This window comes from Eumetopias jubatus, unplaced genomic scaffold, assembly GCF_037043125.1.
Source record: "Eumetopias jubatus isolate StellerSeaLion01/CBP00866 unplaced genomic scaffold, mEumJub1_p1.0 scaffold_13, whole genome shotgun sequence".
In the NCBI taxonomy this organism is placed as follows: Eukaryota; Metazoa; Chordata; class Mammalia; order Carnivora; family Otariidae; genus Eumetopias; species Eumetopias jubatus.
In genome coordinates, this window is record NW_028274819.1 from 97,379,441 (window position 1) to 97,396,605 (window position 17,165).

At 36.8% G+C, this 17,165-nt stretch overlaps 1 protein-coding gene across 2 annotated transcripts in view; it reads right to left on the reverse strand.

The window, feature by feature from the left end:
- Positions 1–17,165, reverse strand: part of ARHGEF12 (Rho guanine nucleotide exchange factor 12) — a 144,704-nt gene that overhangs the window by 52,758 nt on the left and 74,781 nt on the right. For both annotated transcript variants that reach the window (XM_088017401.1, XM_028125951.2), the window contains 6 exons: positions 7,398–7,496; positions 6,722–6,771; positions 5,189–5,246; positions 2,478–2,656; positions 1,165–1,242; positions 853–972 (listed from right to left, as the gene is read on the reverse strand). In XM_088017401.1, the coding sequence (XP_087873527.1) occupies positions 853–972; positions 1,165–1,242; positions 2,478–2,656; positions 5,189–5,246; positions 6,722–6,771; positions 7,398–7,496 (584 nt within the window). The remainder of the gene's footprint in view (positions 1–852; positions 973–1,164; positions 1,243–2,477; positions 2,657–5,188; positions 5,247–6,721; positions 6,772–7,397; positions 7,497–17,165) is intronic.

Below are 17,165 nucleotides of genomic sequence, written 5' to 3' on the forward strand. Positions count from 1 at the left end.
CTGGGGCTTTCACTCACAGAGTCAGGAAGCATAATAAATCAAGAGCTTTTACTCATTTCGAATGGTACAGGAATATGTCCATTTTGCTCTAAGATGAGATATTAAGGAGCTTCTCATATCCCAGACCTGAATATTCTTGAGTAGAAATGTGGTTGAACATTGTTTCTAATGAGACTACCATCTCCATAACTTATACCTGTGTAACAAGTTCTGTGTAAATCTAGTTTAAAATTTCAGTAAAAAATACAGTTGTTAAGAATATGAAAGTGCTCTGAACTCATCAGACTGGGTTGAAATTCCAGTTCCACTGCTTTTAAGCTACATGACCTGAGACAGATTATTTAATCTCTCTGAGTTTCTCTAAGTGCATATGTAAAATGGGGGCAAAGAATAGTAGTATCCAATCTCAGGGGGTTGCAGTGACGATTGGCAAGAAAACACTTGTCTCTGTATTTAGCATAATGCCTGTCATTTTACAAAATCTTATGTTCCTACTTAAAAACATAACTGCCATTCTCTTTCAAAATGGGAGAATGGGAGAATGAGCCTCGAAATGTAAACATATGTATCTAAATACATTTTAGTAGTTTGTCACAACAAAGCAAGGGCACTCAATTCTTTTTAAAATTATTATGGAACAAAGAAACATGATACCACGAGCAAGCAAAGAATCAGAAGCCCACATTTCTTTTAGCTAATCATTATTTCTGTAACATGCTACACAGGACATCCTCTTGACCTATGCTAGAAAAAATAACTTTTTAAAAAAGGCAACTGCAACATTCTCTAACACATTCCCAGAAGAAAAATCTCCTGCAAAAAGTTGGGTAGCACTTTTAATAGTGATGCTACCTGAGCAGAGCCTGTGGCTTTGGATAGCTGCTCTTGCAGCTGAGGAATGTGTTTCTTGGCCTCTTGGATCTCTTTTAGCAATCTTTGGGCAGGTGTTCGGTTGTAATCTTCCTGCAATAACTGAAAAGTTATAAAAATATTTTGAGAATTAATTACTTATGTCAAGAAAATATAGAAAAAGTCCATTCTTAATAAAATAGCGGATGGCATTGATTACAATACTGCTTGACTGTGATCACAACAAATACCAACTCAACTAGGCCCACTCACATTTTCACTGGCCTGTAAACTGCCCCGTTTCTAATTTAGTACCTGCAGCCGTTCCTGTTCTTTCTGTAACATTTTTCTCAGAATTTCTACTTTCTGGTTATGAACCACATTGTTTTCCTCCTAGAAAAGAGATAAAAAAAGACCAACAACAACAAACAACCAACGAATACAGGGCAAGTGAAACTAAAATAAATAGCGGTTATAGAGAAAGGCTGTGAGACACGACACTCAAAGTCGGAAGGTTATAGGGAAATTCAGCCCTTCTATTTCACTTTTACTAAGCTCGATTCAAGAAAACGTTAAATATTGATATTAGCTGGGGGAATGAAGTCACCTTAAGTACAAGAATAATATCTTACACTTTCCGCCTTTGGATCTGTACTGTTGATCCCCACGCATGACTCAACTTCCCAGTACTTCCTGCCTGAAATACTCAGCTCCCTAACTCCTCTCCACCATCTCTTCTTAGAAGTTTCACAACCTTGTAATATTTGATCTAATTAGCCTTCCTCAAATCCTGCTACAGTCACATCACTCTCTGACCCCCCGCCCCCAAATTTTAATGGATTCTTACTGCCTCTCGAGTTACACATAAATTAGCCTGTAGTTGTGATTTTTCAAAATAAATAGTCCTACCGTTTTCAAGCCTCATCTCCCACTACTTAAATCCTTAACAGGCACCAGCCAAACAAAAGTCCTGGAACTTCCCCCAAATACTTGGTGCTTTCTTGGCTCTTTCGCTGTATTTATTCTACTTCTTTTACCTGGGCTCCTTTCCTCCCCACTGCCACCACTTAAATGTTACCTATTTTTCAAGGTTCGATTCAAATAATAGCTTTCCATAAAGTCCTTCCTTATTACAACCGATGTGCTTCCTCCCTCCTCTGAATTGTCACAGAACTTCATATTTCCCCCCTCATAATGTCTACATTCTGCCTTGGTATTATAATTACTTGTATACTCTTGATTCTAACTCAAACAACAAGGGTTTATGTATCTACTATATGCCAAGCAATATTTCAGGCCCTGGAGACACAACAATAAACAAACAAAACTCTGTCCTCTGAGAGTATATGTTCTAAGATAAGGAAGGACCTTGAACATAGGGTATCTTAATTATATTTTTGTGAATGGCACCCTGTTTTGTATATGGCAGGTGTTAAATATTTCTTAATTCAATCTGCTATCCCAACACTCTGTAATCATCTCAAATTATGACATAATTTTTTTTATATTAGGAAGCTATTTTCCGGTATCCTGAACTTAAATCTATCAGAACAATACTTTAAAACTCCTAATATAAAGCAAAGGCATCATTATAAAGTGAGCGTTTAAAAGAAGTTTTCCCCTCTTACCCCCATGAGCACAGGACTAGTAATTCTCTCCATGTTCCCAGATGCTCCAGGTGAATGAGGGGATGTCATGATGGGAGACATATGTCCAGTGACTGACGGCTCTACTTCAGATTCGGCGAGTGGAATCTGGGGCGACCCAGGTGGGCGTCCCTGCACAGTGAGAGCTACATAGGAACCAGCTTGCGGTGGGGAGAGAGAGGAAGGAAAAATAACACTGTCAAAAGCTTGTTTACAGCATTTCGCTACTTCCCCTTTGATAGTTCTATAAGATCCAGTTATGTGAGCAAGTCTGATCATCTGCTAACCATTGTTCCACAGAAAAAGAAATCAACTTGTCATTCCTTTATGAGTCCCCTAAAAATCTAAAAGAACAATGCCATTTTCAGATGACAAATTACTTTTCATAAGATCAGATACTACACAAAGGCAAATAAAACTTATAATCCCAAGAATTGTTTTTAATTTAGGGAAGGGTGAGTTAACAGCAACCATATACACTAATGGTTATGTTCAATTAATTTCTTAAATGTACATTTAGATTTAAGTAATCATCATATTTTGAAATGATACTAATTAGGTAGGGTTTAACTGATTTTCTGGAATATCATGATGCAATTTTAAATTAACTTAAAAAAATGAGGACAAAAAAAATCCCACAAAAATTACAAAAGAAAACACAATAAATGTGTAGTGAGATTTTATTTTATTTTTTTAAGATTTTTATTTATTTGACAGAGAGAGACACAGTGAGAGAGGGAACACAAGCAGGGGGAGTGGGGGAGGGAGAAGCAGGCTTCCCGCGGGGCAGGGTGCCCAATGCGGGGCTCGATCCCAGGACCCTGGGATCATGACCTGAGCTGAAGGCAGACGCTTAATGACTGAGCCACCGAGGCGCCCCGTAAGATTTTATTTTTAAAATATGGAGAAGACAGAACTTCACTAGGCATATTACAGGAGGAAGAAAGTACAGAAAGCAAAACCAACCCTGACCAGAAAGACTCGACAACAGACATTCGTTATTTATCTAGCATCAAGAAGAAAGGAGACTTTCCAAATCAATGACTTTTCTGGATAACTGACCTCTGAATGACAAAATCTTCCTCTTAGACTTTCCAATAGAACTTCTAAATGTATTTCACACTTTTCTCCCTATTTAACCACCCATGGAACTCACTGTCAATTATTTCAGTGTTTGAGTTAGAACGTTCTAAAAGCCTTTTTCTACACTTAATGGTCACAAGTGCTATGATTTGGGGGTATTTTAGGGACCTACACTTTTTAAGGTTTTTCAATCGTATTTCTGTCAGAAAGTCATGTATTATAGCTTATTTACTTATCCATGTATGATATATATGTATTTAGACATACGTAAATAAATATACTTACTTACTTCACTTGCCTCCACTAGCTTCCTATTTCTTCCCTTCTCTTCTACAGCTATGTTTAAACTGCTTTCATTTAAAATCCCTTTTATCATGTCCAGAGGATGCATTACACGGTAGGACATGAGGGACCAGTACAAGTAGAGTACCCAGGTGTGAGGCATTGCAAATTTAGATCTGTTCTAGAGGTTCATAGTGTTTTATCCTTACTTTAAAACTTTAGACAGGCTCTCCGTATTGGATAAGTCATCTCATCTGCTACAGTGCTAGGATTTACTTTTTTTAAGTAAAATTTACACTGGAATGAGTAAAATACATAACCTAAAAAGCTAAAGAAATAATCTTACTCTTTGTAATAGTTATCAGGCATATATTTATTACCATAAACCATCATATTAATGTAGCACATAAAAATGTATAAACCACAATCTCATTACATAAATAATCAAACTGATTCAAGAATGGGGATTTAATTTTGATCATCCCATTTCTTTTTACAAAGTACTAAAGTGAAAAGGTAGTCTGATGAAAAGGTAAAAAGGATTCAGGGGTTGCTTTAGTTAAACAGTAAGATGGGCAAGAAGGAATTCAGTTTACTAAATTTATTCTAAAGATGTCCGCTCTATGAAACAAAAACAGGATTAAATAAAATAGTAGTGTTTCTGCTTGGCCATAAACAACTATCTCTTATTTGTAGTCTACCGTGGAAGAGTTTTGATGCAGAAGATTCTAAATTCTTAACCCTGGAGATTTCCAAGAGATCACTACCCTGGTTTTTATTTAATGATTTACTTATCTGAGGAAACATGACTATGCTAGATGATTTTTAAAGTTCCATTTCAGTTCATCCGGGCCATTCCATCTGAATTGTCTCTTCCCCCTCACATGACTCATGCATTTCTTTCAAATATATGCTTTCTATATATATAGATATATATATATATATCTTTCTATATATATATATAAGAGTGACAAGGGTATTATAATCAACCACATATATGAAGTGGACAAAAGATAGTTATTAGTAAATTAAGAATTTTCACCTCAGACTTTCCTTTAATGCAGGGTTAAAGCAAACTCCAGCCAAGAGGCTAAGTCTGACCCACAGATTGTTTTGACAAAATAAAGTTTTACTGAAATACAACCACACCCATTCATTTACATACTGCCTATGGGTGCTTTTGTGCTACAAAGAGAAAACAGAGTAGTAGACAATTAAGGCCCACAAATACTAAAATATTTACTCTCTGGCTTATTACATGAATGTTTTCTGATCCTTGCTTTGAGGCATTCAGAAACCAATTAAAACTGAGAATAACATTCACCTACATTTGATTAGCTTCACCACTTCCAAATGGTTTGAATGAGTCACCAGAGTTCCATTCACCTGTAAGAAAATAAAAATAGCATGTCAGATACATTCCAGAGAATGGATATATTGACTTTAGGAATTATTATACATAATACAACCAACTGTAATATAATATAGCACTGAGAACTATATTAAAATATGTATATATTTGGTTCAATATTCACTTTTATTGATATTCTTCTATAAGGTATATTCAGCAACAAAATGAACTTGAATACAAAACAAGGCCTTGATTTGAAGGACATTATAACTAACCATTAAAAATGACAAAACATACCATTTCTGACAACCAAATATATTTTGACCAATTATTTTATTTTTTTTTTTTAGAGAAGTAGGAAAGGGGAAGAGAAGAAGGAGAGAGAGAACCTTAAGCAGGCTCCATGCCCAGTGTGGAGCCCAACACGGGGCTCAATCTCACAACCCAAAGATCAGGACCTGAACCAGAATCAAGAGTCAGACGCTTAACCAACTGAGCCAGCCAGGTCCCCCTTCACCTATCATTTTAATTTCTACTTCTTTGGTTATCAGTGAGGTGAGACATATCCTCCTTAATACATTATTTATTTCAATTACCTTGGGAAACTGCCTGATAAAATTCTTTGTCTTTTTTTCTATTAGGCTATCTCTCTCTCTCTCTATCTATTTATTCTTCTCTTAGGAATTTAAAAGTGCTCTTTACAAGTAAGGTATTCTACTCTAGTTTCAAATAATTTTTTCCAGATAGTTGTTTGTAAATATATTCATGGTGCCTTTTCCTGTATAATAATTTGATTTTTTAAGTATTCAAATTACTCAACCGTCTCAAGAGTAATGACTGACCAATCCACTCTTCCTATACTGGTCAGAATTCAAGGCCTGTTGCTGGACTGATAGGCCTGTATCTAGACTAGAGCAACCTGTTTTGAATTAATCCCCACAATCTCATCTCACACAATACCCATATACATAAAACTTTTTTTTTTTTTAGCTATTCTTATACCTCTGTAAAATTCATTTGGAAGACTCATCAGTTTGACAAATAATGACACATCTCCCCAGTCATATTAATATATTTTGATGAGAATTTTCTTTTTTTCATTATTATGTTATGTTAATCACCATACATTACATCATTAGTTTTTGATGTATGTTCCATGATTCATTGTTTGCGTGTAACACCCAGTGCTCCATGCAGAACGTGCCCTCTTTAATACCCTTGATGAGAATTTCTTACTAACAGATTAGTTTGGAGAGAAATGATCTTTATCACAGTGAGTTACTTTCCTATCTAAGAACACACATGACTCCATTTATTCACATCTTTTATTATGCCCTTCAGTAAATGGTAATATTAATTTTAAAATAAATGAAATGTTTTTTATAGTCAACAAATATATCATATATAATGTACTTCTTTTTGTAAAAATCCAAGTGAAAAAAATAAAATATGGTTAACATATGCTGTTTGTAAATCTACCATAAATTCCATAATAGTCTTTTCCTCTTACCTTGATGATTCGATCACCTGTCTGTACCCCAGCCCGCATGGCTGCTCCATCTGTAAGAGAAATTAATTACTTAAAATGTAATTCATTTGCATGTACTGATAATTTTCAGTACGTGCAATTGGCAGAATAACCAAGTGGTTAAAAACATGTGCCACTGCCACTCACTAGTTGTGTGACCATGGATTATGTTTTTCTTTCACTCTAAGCCTTAGTATCACCTGTAAAATGGGGATAAAAAATACCTACCTCAAATTACAGCATCCGACATAAAGAAAGTATTCAATATATGGTAATAGAACATATTATCGTCATTTGGGGAAAAGTGGATGTTTTGGAGCATATAACCATTTCTTTAATCTGGTCTACCAAATATCTCTGGTGCCATGAAGAAATAAAATTCCACAAACCTCTCTAAGTGATGATGTATAAAGCAACATGAACAAGGAGTCATATAGTTTCTAAAACTATATAAGACTGTTTTTTTTCTAGTATGTACAAAGAAAATCAATTGGGGTGAATTCATGCCTATAACTAGGACACTATAAACACCAATCTAAAACAGGCCATATGACCTGCAATGTATATGATTATTTTATTCTGGGCAACAGACATGAGGCTTTTCTCTTCTTACTCTGTTTGCTCCCAAGTGACAAGACCGTTTTAAAAAATGCCTTGCCTTCTTTGACAGACTGTACGAAGACTGGATTGTCTCCACTGACCGTCAGCCCAAATCCATTGTCATCCTTCTGGATGATCACACAACGTTGAACAAGACCTGCACAAGAACCACAGGGTAAAGAGAGAAGAGAAAATAGGAGAGAAAAAGACATAATTACATATTAGTAATGAACTGTAATGAACTATATTCTATCTGGAGAAACACAAGATGGCACGTGAAACCCATTATCACAAACCACAGTACTGACCCCATAAGTGAAACAAAGTCATATGTAGTGGTTTCTCACTGGAGAGGTAGAGTAGAATTGCTCCGAGATTAAAAACAGCTATGGCAAAGTGGAAAAGATGAAGTATTAGAGAGGAGACAGAAGGAAGGCCTATTCACATCTCTGCTATTTATTTGTAACATGAAATCCTCCCCACTGCCCTGTGTTTTTGGTGCTCTAACTGGTGTTTAAAAACCCCAGAAAATCAAACATTTGGGGACATTAGGCTAGAAGCATCCCATGATAAACCCCAGAGAAATCCAATCTCATTCTCAGAAAAATACACTATCTAAAGAAAGGAGGTGCCTGCAGAGCATGGCAGCTCTTCTCCCAAAAGGGAGAAAGAACATGTTCAAAGAGAAGACCTGGGCTCATAGAAAAAATAAATACAAAGGAGAAAAAAGTAGAAAAGATAAAGAACTTTTGAGCTCAACCAATCCGTTTCTTTCACATACTTACCTGATTCCTACAGGAGAATTTGTTTTCCTTCTAGCAAACAGTAAACAACAGTAGTCAAAGCAAGGTGAAAGAAAGAGGACCACAACCAAAGGAACAGGGATGTCCCATCACAGAACCCTGATTATTACCTAGGGCTGTTGGATCACAGATCAAGATCTGAAGATCCTGAACTCTGTGTTAGCCAGAGATTTAATACTTTCAGTTTTGCAGAATCTAATTGTTTCACCAAAAATCAATATATGAAACATGTAAAATAATGCAAGTACACTGATGGTTGGAAAATAAAAATTTCTTCAAAATAAGGATTTTTACACAAAGAGCATGACCTTTTAAGTAAGTCTGATGTACAAAACAAAGGATATGTTAAAGACTGCATATTAATGAATACATATATTTCTTGCTGTTAATGAAATGTCACAGCATGTGAGCCTACTACAAATGAAAGCCCGAAATAAGTGGATGACAGTACAGAAAACACGAACCATGAACTTACTCACAACCCTAAACAAAAAATTAACTTAAAGCAAATCATGTACCTAAACACAAAGGCTACAACTTTTTATAAGAAAATACATGAGAAAATCATCAAGACCTTAGGGGTAGGCAGACATCTATTAGGATGCAAAATGCACCAACCATAAAAGAAAAAAAAAAAACAGAAAATTGGACTCAAAATTTTAAGTATCTGTTCTTCTAAAGACATGGATAAGAAGATGAAAAGGCAAGGCACAGAGTGGGAGAAAATATTCATAATACAAATATCTGATAAAGGACTTGTATTCAGGTTATATTTAAAAAACAACAACTCTACAGTTCAATAATGGAGGATACATTTTAAAAAGAACAAAAGATTTCGGGGCATTTGGCTGGCTTAGTCAGTAGAGTGTGCGACTCCTGATCTTGGGGTTGTGAGTTCAAGCTGCGTGTTGGGCATAAAGATTACTTTAAAACAAAACAAAACAAAACAAAAGATTTGAATAAACGCAGCACAAAAAAACATATCCCAGTGGCCAAATAGCAAATGTAAAGGTGTTCAACATTTGCAGTCATCAGGAAAATGCAAACTAAAACCACAGTGAGATACTACTGTTCACTAACTTGATTGGCTAAAAATAAAAAGACTGATATTACCAAATGTTGACAAGGATGTGGAGCAACTAGAACTCTCATGCATTGCTGGTGGGAGTGTAAAATGGTACAAACACTTTGGAAAGCAGGTTAGAAAATTCTTATAAAGGTAAGTATGCATTTACATATGACCCAGCAATTTCACTCCCAAGAGAAATGAAAACTCATGTCCACACAAAGACTGGTACACAAATAGGGTAGTTTTGTTCCCAAGAGCCAAAAACTAGAAACAACTCTAACATCTATCAATAGATGAATGGATAAACAAACTGTTGTTTATCCATTATAATAAAGTACTACTTAGCAAGGAAAAAAAGTAATAACTCATACATGCAACAAACATGGATGAATCACAAAAACATCATGCTAAAAGCAAAAGAAAGCAGATACAAAAGAGAGTACATACTATATGATTCCAGTGGAGAAGAGGCAAAACTAAAGGATAGTAACTAAAAGCAGATTAGTGGTTCCACAGTGGAGAGGAAGGGTGAGCGTGACCACAAAGAGAAATGAAGGAACTCTCTGGGGGTGATGGAAATGTTCTATATCTTAATTAAGGTAATGGTTACATGAATGTATCCCTTTGTCAAAACTCATCCAACTGTACATTTCAAAGGACATCTTATTTTATGTAAATTGTACCTCAAGAAAGTTGATTTGCCACATCAAAATTTGTTAGCCCTCAATTCTAGAGACTACTACACACCAAACAGTATTTAAATTAACAAATTCACCACTCCCACAAAATAGTAAATTGTAATGGGAGCAGAGGAAAGATAACCTATCAGAATTCAATCTTTGACGTAATGATGCATCCTTCAAGTATTTGGGAAAAACTATAACTAGAATGGGTATAAATACATAAATCAAGGAAAAAGCATTCTTTATTAATTTCTACTACATAATACAATAAATATGAGAATTAGAGACCTTCAGAATAGAATAAGGACAATGTTTTACCAGAATCTTTTAAAATCCATGCCCGGTTTTGGAAACATAAACATCTGATGATCTCCTTTGTAATTCTTTAAAATCTCAAAATAAATAAATTATTGTGATTTCAAAATAAAAATCAAGACAACTGCAACACAATATTTTTCTCATACTATATCCATGTTCCCCAATTCTCCCATCCCACCTCCTAAGAGCTGAATGAAAATCAGTGAGTTAAAGGTTTCTAACGTTGGGGTTTGCTGTGCTAAGCCACTGGGCTTCTTAAACAGACTGTTTTACTGAACCCTGTAGAGAATAGGATGCTTGTAAAAATGAGGGAGAGGAGTCGTGGGCATTAAGAGTTTGCTAAGTTTTGGGGCAACTGGGTGGCTCAGTGAGTTGAGCGTCCAACTCTTGGTTTTGGCTCAGGTCATGATCTCGGGGTTGTGAGACCAAGCCCCATGTCAGGCCCACGTTCTGCGGAGAACTGCTCAAGATTTTCTCTCCCTCTCCTTCTGCCCTCCCCCACCCCGTTCGTGCTCTACGTTTGTATATTTCACTTGTATATAATATATATTAAATATTTAGCTTAATGCCTGATACAAATAAGGACTCATAAATGTTTTTTATTATGATTAGGGCTACAATGCCCTTGGATGTTCCTGCTCAGGAATATATTACTCATCTATCCATGCGAGCAATTAAAAAAATCAATTAAAAACACTTTTATGTTAAACTATCATTAATGCAAATGCTCCTTAAAAGGATCAATCCTCATCTTTGTCTTTGTCTAAATTTTGTTTTGTTTTAACAAACAAGCAAACTAGTTTTGGATGGGGAAGGAATAGAGAAGGGAAATATTATGGAGCAGGGGTTCTTCTAAGAAGGCAACTTTAGAATACAGGAGACAGCAAGAAGGCCTGAAGAAATGAATCACCTTCTCTTGTAAGCTTTTCCTAAATATCCAGACCAGGTTAGGTTCCCCCTTACAGACAGCGCCCTCTATTTACTCCCCTAGTAACATTATCACTCCCAATTGATACCTTGTTTTTATCCAATGACTAGATTATATGCTTCAAGAATGTAGGGGCTCTATTCTTGTTTACAATCTTATTCCAGGAACTGGCAAATGTTCAGACACAGAAGGAATTTTTTTTAATTGCTCATGAATTAATAAAGATTAGAAGAGTTGGGAGGTCTAGAGATGGATGGAAGCTCAGAGAGGGAGGTTATTGACACAGAGTCAATTTTAGTCCTAACAGACTGCTAAAAACTGAGTAAATGTAGTAGGATTACTTCAGAATATTGCAAACCTGTTTTCTACGATTCAAAATTGTCCAGCCTGATAACTTTCCCTCTTAATTCTACATCAAAAGGAGACGAGGAAGAAAGGATAAGGAGGAAACCGAGAAAGAGCTGCGTGCATATCCGATTCATCTTTCTCCTCTTCCCAACCCCACTACATTGTCCCTTTAGTATTATTCTAAGTCTATCTGCTAATCTGACAACTTGATGTACTTAACATACAAGATCATAGAGAATCGTAAGAATCACTAAAACAATACAACAGGAAAACATGCCTTCTGTATACAGCCAATTCAGAATCTATGCAATTCAAACTGATGATACTATTTTGTCCTAGGAATCTATATCATCTGCATGAACTTGGATTTGGGGTCATAATTAAGTAAAAAAACTAAGCTCCCATGCCATTCAAAACTCGGAAATCCAGTCTTGCAAATGCTTCGATCTATTACGTTCCTTCCCATTCAAAATCAAATAAAATGCTTTTTCTTTCCTTGAGAGAAATGTTCTACTTGTTGTAGACCAGAAGCTGTTTTAACTCACCACAGAGGATAAAGTCCACCTTTCACACCCTTAACACTGAAATCACCAATACTTCACGTTGAAATTACCGATACACCAACCTAAAATCACCAAGGACTAAATTATCACATCGATGAAATGTCCTTTTTGACAAACAAAAATCTACTTTTTTGTTTTAGCAAATTTGCATCGAACATCTATCAGTCATTTAACACTGCAGTCTGTGGGTGTTGTGAGGAAGACAAAACTATTACAGGTCTGTGCCCTCAAAGATCTTAAAATCTTGGCAGGAAAGGACAACAGAGACATAGGGAAACAATGGCAATGTCTAATGAAGAATCAGAATTATAGGACAGATAACAGGCCCCATAGATTTTATAAAAGAAAGTAAAGTTAAAAGTGGAGCCCTAACTCCAAAACAGCCATTTTCACATTTCATTAATTAAAACCGACCAACCAACAAACACCTTCCATCATTTTTACTTTTTTTTTAAAGATTTTATTTATTTATTTATTTGACAGAAAGAGAGAGAGAGAGAGAGAGACAGCAAGAGAGGGAACACAAGCAGGGGGAGTGGGAGAGGGAGAAGCAGGCTTCCCAGCTGAGCAGGGAGCCCGATGCGGGGCTCGATCCTAGGACCCTGGGATCATGACCTGAGCCGAAGGCAGACGCTTAAGGACTGAGCCACCCAGGTGCCCCACTTTTTCTGGTTTTTACACACACATACAGTCCATGGTTTGCTGGCTGGTTTGTTATGCTAAATCCCTTATTGTCTATTAGAATTACCATATAATGTGTTTACCTCTGAATATGAGTTTTTATAAGGTCACAAATCACTTTACTGTGAGCTGCATCCAAGCACTGTGTGTGAAGACAGGCAGAGAGTGTCCAATGAATAAGATAATGATGAGGCTCAACGGCCCCTGAAATTTGGTCATGGTAATATTTCTTCATTCTCATCGTTCTTAGTGCCATAGAAGATTTTTTTCCCACAACTATCTACTTTTTAAGGGCACATGGAGTATTGGTAAACAAGTGCATATCTCATGTACTTACCACAATGTATTAAGATTCTTCTTTTGTGCTAGACTGTGAAGTCCTAGAAAGCAGGTACAGATCCTATTATCTTTGTATCTCTATCCTTTGTCATAGTGCCTGGCATACAATAGGTAATCAATGAATATTTACGAAGTAAATTTGAATTTATTTTAGATACAGGAAATTTTAAATCATACCCAATCACTTTCTAGGAAAAAGTAAAATCATAGCCCTGAAAACCATGCAAAGTAGAGAAATACTTTTAGAAGGACACTAACCTCCTGCCCTGCTTAAATTCTAACTGAAACAATTCGATTTCCCACCTACCCTAAAATAACTCTAGTTACCAATACATTTTTATTTATTTCCTGTCTGTTAAGGATTATGCTATTTTGCCTGGAAGCCAATAATAGATCTCATGCTTCATATCATCAGTGAAGTAAAAATGTTCTTTAAAATTTATATAAATACTATCCTTTCCTAAATTTTATTTTCTCTTTATAACAAAGAGCATTTCTTTTTCTTGTTATGACAGTGTGGTATTTGAAACCAACATAAAACGACTGATTCTTACTCAAAAGATAATTACCAAGGATGGTATTTTGAAAGTGAAAAAAAATAAGGCTTTAGAGTGGGGAGGGGAAGAAGTCATAAAAAGGTACTCTGAAAAATAGGAGAAAGTACTCTCAGATTTCATGGTAATACACTCCTGGAAAAAAGCAACAACAATAGTACCAAACAGCAAATTATGGAAAACGGAGTGTTAAATATGCAAGGCAACATGCCGAACCTTCCATACTGCATTTATTCTAGTGAAAGCACACTAGTCTTTCTTCACCTTCCATTTTATTACATGACCAAACTTCTCTAAGTCTCACCTCTCAAGAATTAGCTTCAGGGAAGGGTGTGGAGAAAGACCATGTGCAACCTCATAAAAACAGCTCATTTTTAAACTGCTGCCAGACATACATGTTTTATGAGTAAGACCTCAGATAATCCTTTGATTAAGAAGCTTCTGGATTCTAAATGCACAATGCTGCCAGCAAGAGGAAGCTTTAACTTCCAAGTATGCTGATTTCATTCTTTTAGACTATTACCAGCAGTAAGTCTCTTTTCTAAGTTACGTTTTCTTCTACCTTGAAATTTTTCTGAAGAGAAGAAAATTCCAATCAAGATGCTTATGCTATCAGTTCTCCTTACTAATATACTTCATTCTGATATCAATAATCACTCATTCAAAACTCATTAAATGAGTGCCTCCACTGTGTCAAGCATTGTGGGAGATGCAAAGACAGACAGAAACCAGATAACTAGATACAAAGCAGGACATCAAAGGTAGACCACAGAGGCGTGGGGCAAACCCAGGAAAGCCCTGTGCTGGAGGCAGTATTTGAATTGGGCCTTGTAGGATGGAGAGTTATAGGACGTAAACCATTCAAGACAATGGGAATGGCATGAGCAAAGAAAGAATACCAAGCCATATTTGGAAAGGGAAAACTAGAGGAGAGGCTGGTACCTTTAGATAAATTGTAGTAGAAGTAAGAGCAGTGGATTAAGGCAGAATGATAAACTGGAAACAAATTACAGCACATCTTAATTAACTCTTTGTACTTTCCTACTAAGTGAATGACCAAATCCTTACTTTAATCATATTAATCTAACAGAGAGAGTGGAATGGAGAAAAGGAAGTGAATCAATGTGAAATCGACGTCAAAGAAAGTTATGAGTCTCTGCAAATAGTCTCATGATGCGATGGAAAACGGAACAAAACAGTGGCGACAGAACCAAAGACTCAGGGATGAAAGATGATGTGATGGTAGAATCCACGGGGCCTGGCCAATTGTTGACTCCCGAGGACAGGGGAAAGGGAGCAAAGATAACTTGAAGAAAACGAGACTAGGTGAGTAGCAGAATGGTAGTGCAATGAAAAGAATCAGGGAATCATGAGGAAGATTGATTTCTAGCCACAGGGAACAAGGATGAATTGCACATTGGTCACTCTGAATTTGAAAGATGGTCAGAGTGAAAGTATTCAGTAAACAGTTAAAAATAGAAGACTTGACAAGGGGAAAAGATCAAGGACAGACGCGGGCCACCCCTACATCTATAAAAAGGAAAAAGCGATCAAGTAAAGAGAAAACAATTGCACAGAGAAAAGAACCAGATTAATGTAATATTACAGAAACCAAAAAAAAGGGTATCAGCATTGCCAATTTGTTCAGAGGAAGGTGAGAACTGAGAAAAAGTTCACAGATTTTCAAGGAGGATCTTGGTTCACCTTCCAGATAGTATGTGTTCAGAAGTCAGACTTCAAGAGGTTAGGAAGTGAGTGACTTAGGAGGACACAGAAGGTTCCTGTTGTACAGTGCTCCTTGCCAGGCTGACGAAGAAAGCAGAAAGAATAACTTGGGGACTCTGACCTTTATACATCGGAGGAGGCTGTACTTAAAAAAGGTTAAGAATTTTTTAAAAAATACACTCTGAAGGGCCACTGGCTGGCTCAGTCGGTTGAGTGTCTGCCTTCAACTCAGGTCATGATCTCAGGGTCCTGGGATGGAGGCCCATATCGGGCTCCCTGCTCAGTGGGGAGTCTGTTTCTCCCTCTGCCCTTCCCCCCCCGGCTCATGAGCTCTCTCTCTCTCATGCTTGCGCTCTCTCTCTCAAATAAATAAATAAAATCTTTAAAAAAAAAAATACACTCTGAAGTATCCAACCAGGACAGTTCAAGTACTGACAGTTCGTTTCTGTTACGGACTACTGTTTGTGTCCCTCCTGCCTCCCCCAGTTCATACGCTGAGCCCTAACCCCTAATATGTAATGGTATTTGGAGGTGGGGCTTTTGGCAGGTAATTAAAATTGGATGAGGTCATAAGAGTGGGGACCTCATGATTGGATTAGTGTCCTTATAAGAAGAGACACCAGAGAGACTATTCTCCCTTTACCTGTGCTTGCACCAAAGAAGGACCCTGTGAGCACAAAGCAAAAAAGGGGGCCGTCTGCGAGCCAGGAGAGAGCTCTCACCAGAACCTGGCACCCTCATCTCATACTTCTAGCCTCTAAAAGGGAGAGAAAATACATTTCTGTTATTTAAGCCAAGTCTCTGGTATTTTGTTATAGCAGCCCCAGCAGATGAAGATAGTTTCAAAAAGACATGCCTTACTCTTTTGTATATAATCCTATCAACTAGAATCTCTTCACGAAGCCAAGACAGAAGCGGGAAGAGGCTGCTGTCAAACTCCAAATTCCTTCGCTAACTCTCTCATGTCCCACAAAAATCCACAAAATTTCTCCATTACGAGATTCATGAGAAAAATAGAAAATTAAGTATAACTGAAATTGTAGATCAGAAACATGATCTGCATGTGATCAACAGACTCCAAAAGGTACAGAGGGAAAAACAAGGAGAAATGGAATAAATACTGACCTCCTGCCCCAGGCAGAAACTTCACAAAAGAAGTCAATGCAAAACAAGCACTTGGTTTTCTTTTAAAATGAGCCGAGTAAATCTATCGCACCGAAACAGCTCTAAAAATGGCTAAGAGAGTTCAAAATAAATAATTTAAGTGAAGAACTAGCATTTGTCGAAGTATCGAGCTAATGAATTCTACCCCAAAACAGTGTAAAATCTCAAAACTTAGAAGTGGGCTTGGTAAGAGATCCGACGGTAAGGCAAAGTCAGCAGTTGCCATGACTTTACTCAATCACCTTCCATCATTCCCAAGCTTTTCTCGACTCCCTAGAGATTCTTTTTCATCTGTGCTATCGGCACAAAGTCTGAGGAAGGCTATTCACACAGGTGATAAAATATTTGTAATGTCAAAGAGATTTAAGTTAGCACACTAATGCTGTTCTGATCAAGTCATCCCTTTTATAAGTGCTTTGAAGGACCCATGGCTCAGTTCCTTCCAAAAAAAGGTATTTCAAGGGTTTTCAAGAAACAAACATACAGAGAAGCCACACCTTATTTCCCCATTACCACTCAAAATGTTTCTATTACTAACAAGCGAATGGCATGTCTGAACTAGTGTTAATATTCCTATCACTGAACTATTAACATCCAAATCAAACAGCGAGTCTTTGCATACATACCTATCATCCTATCAGCCAAAGCAAA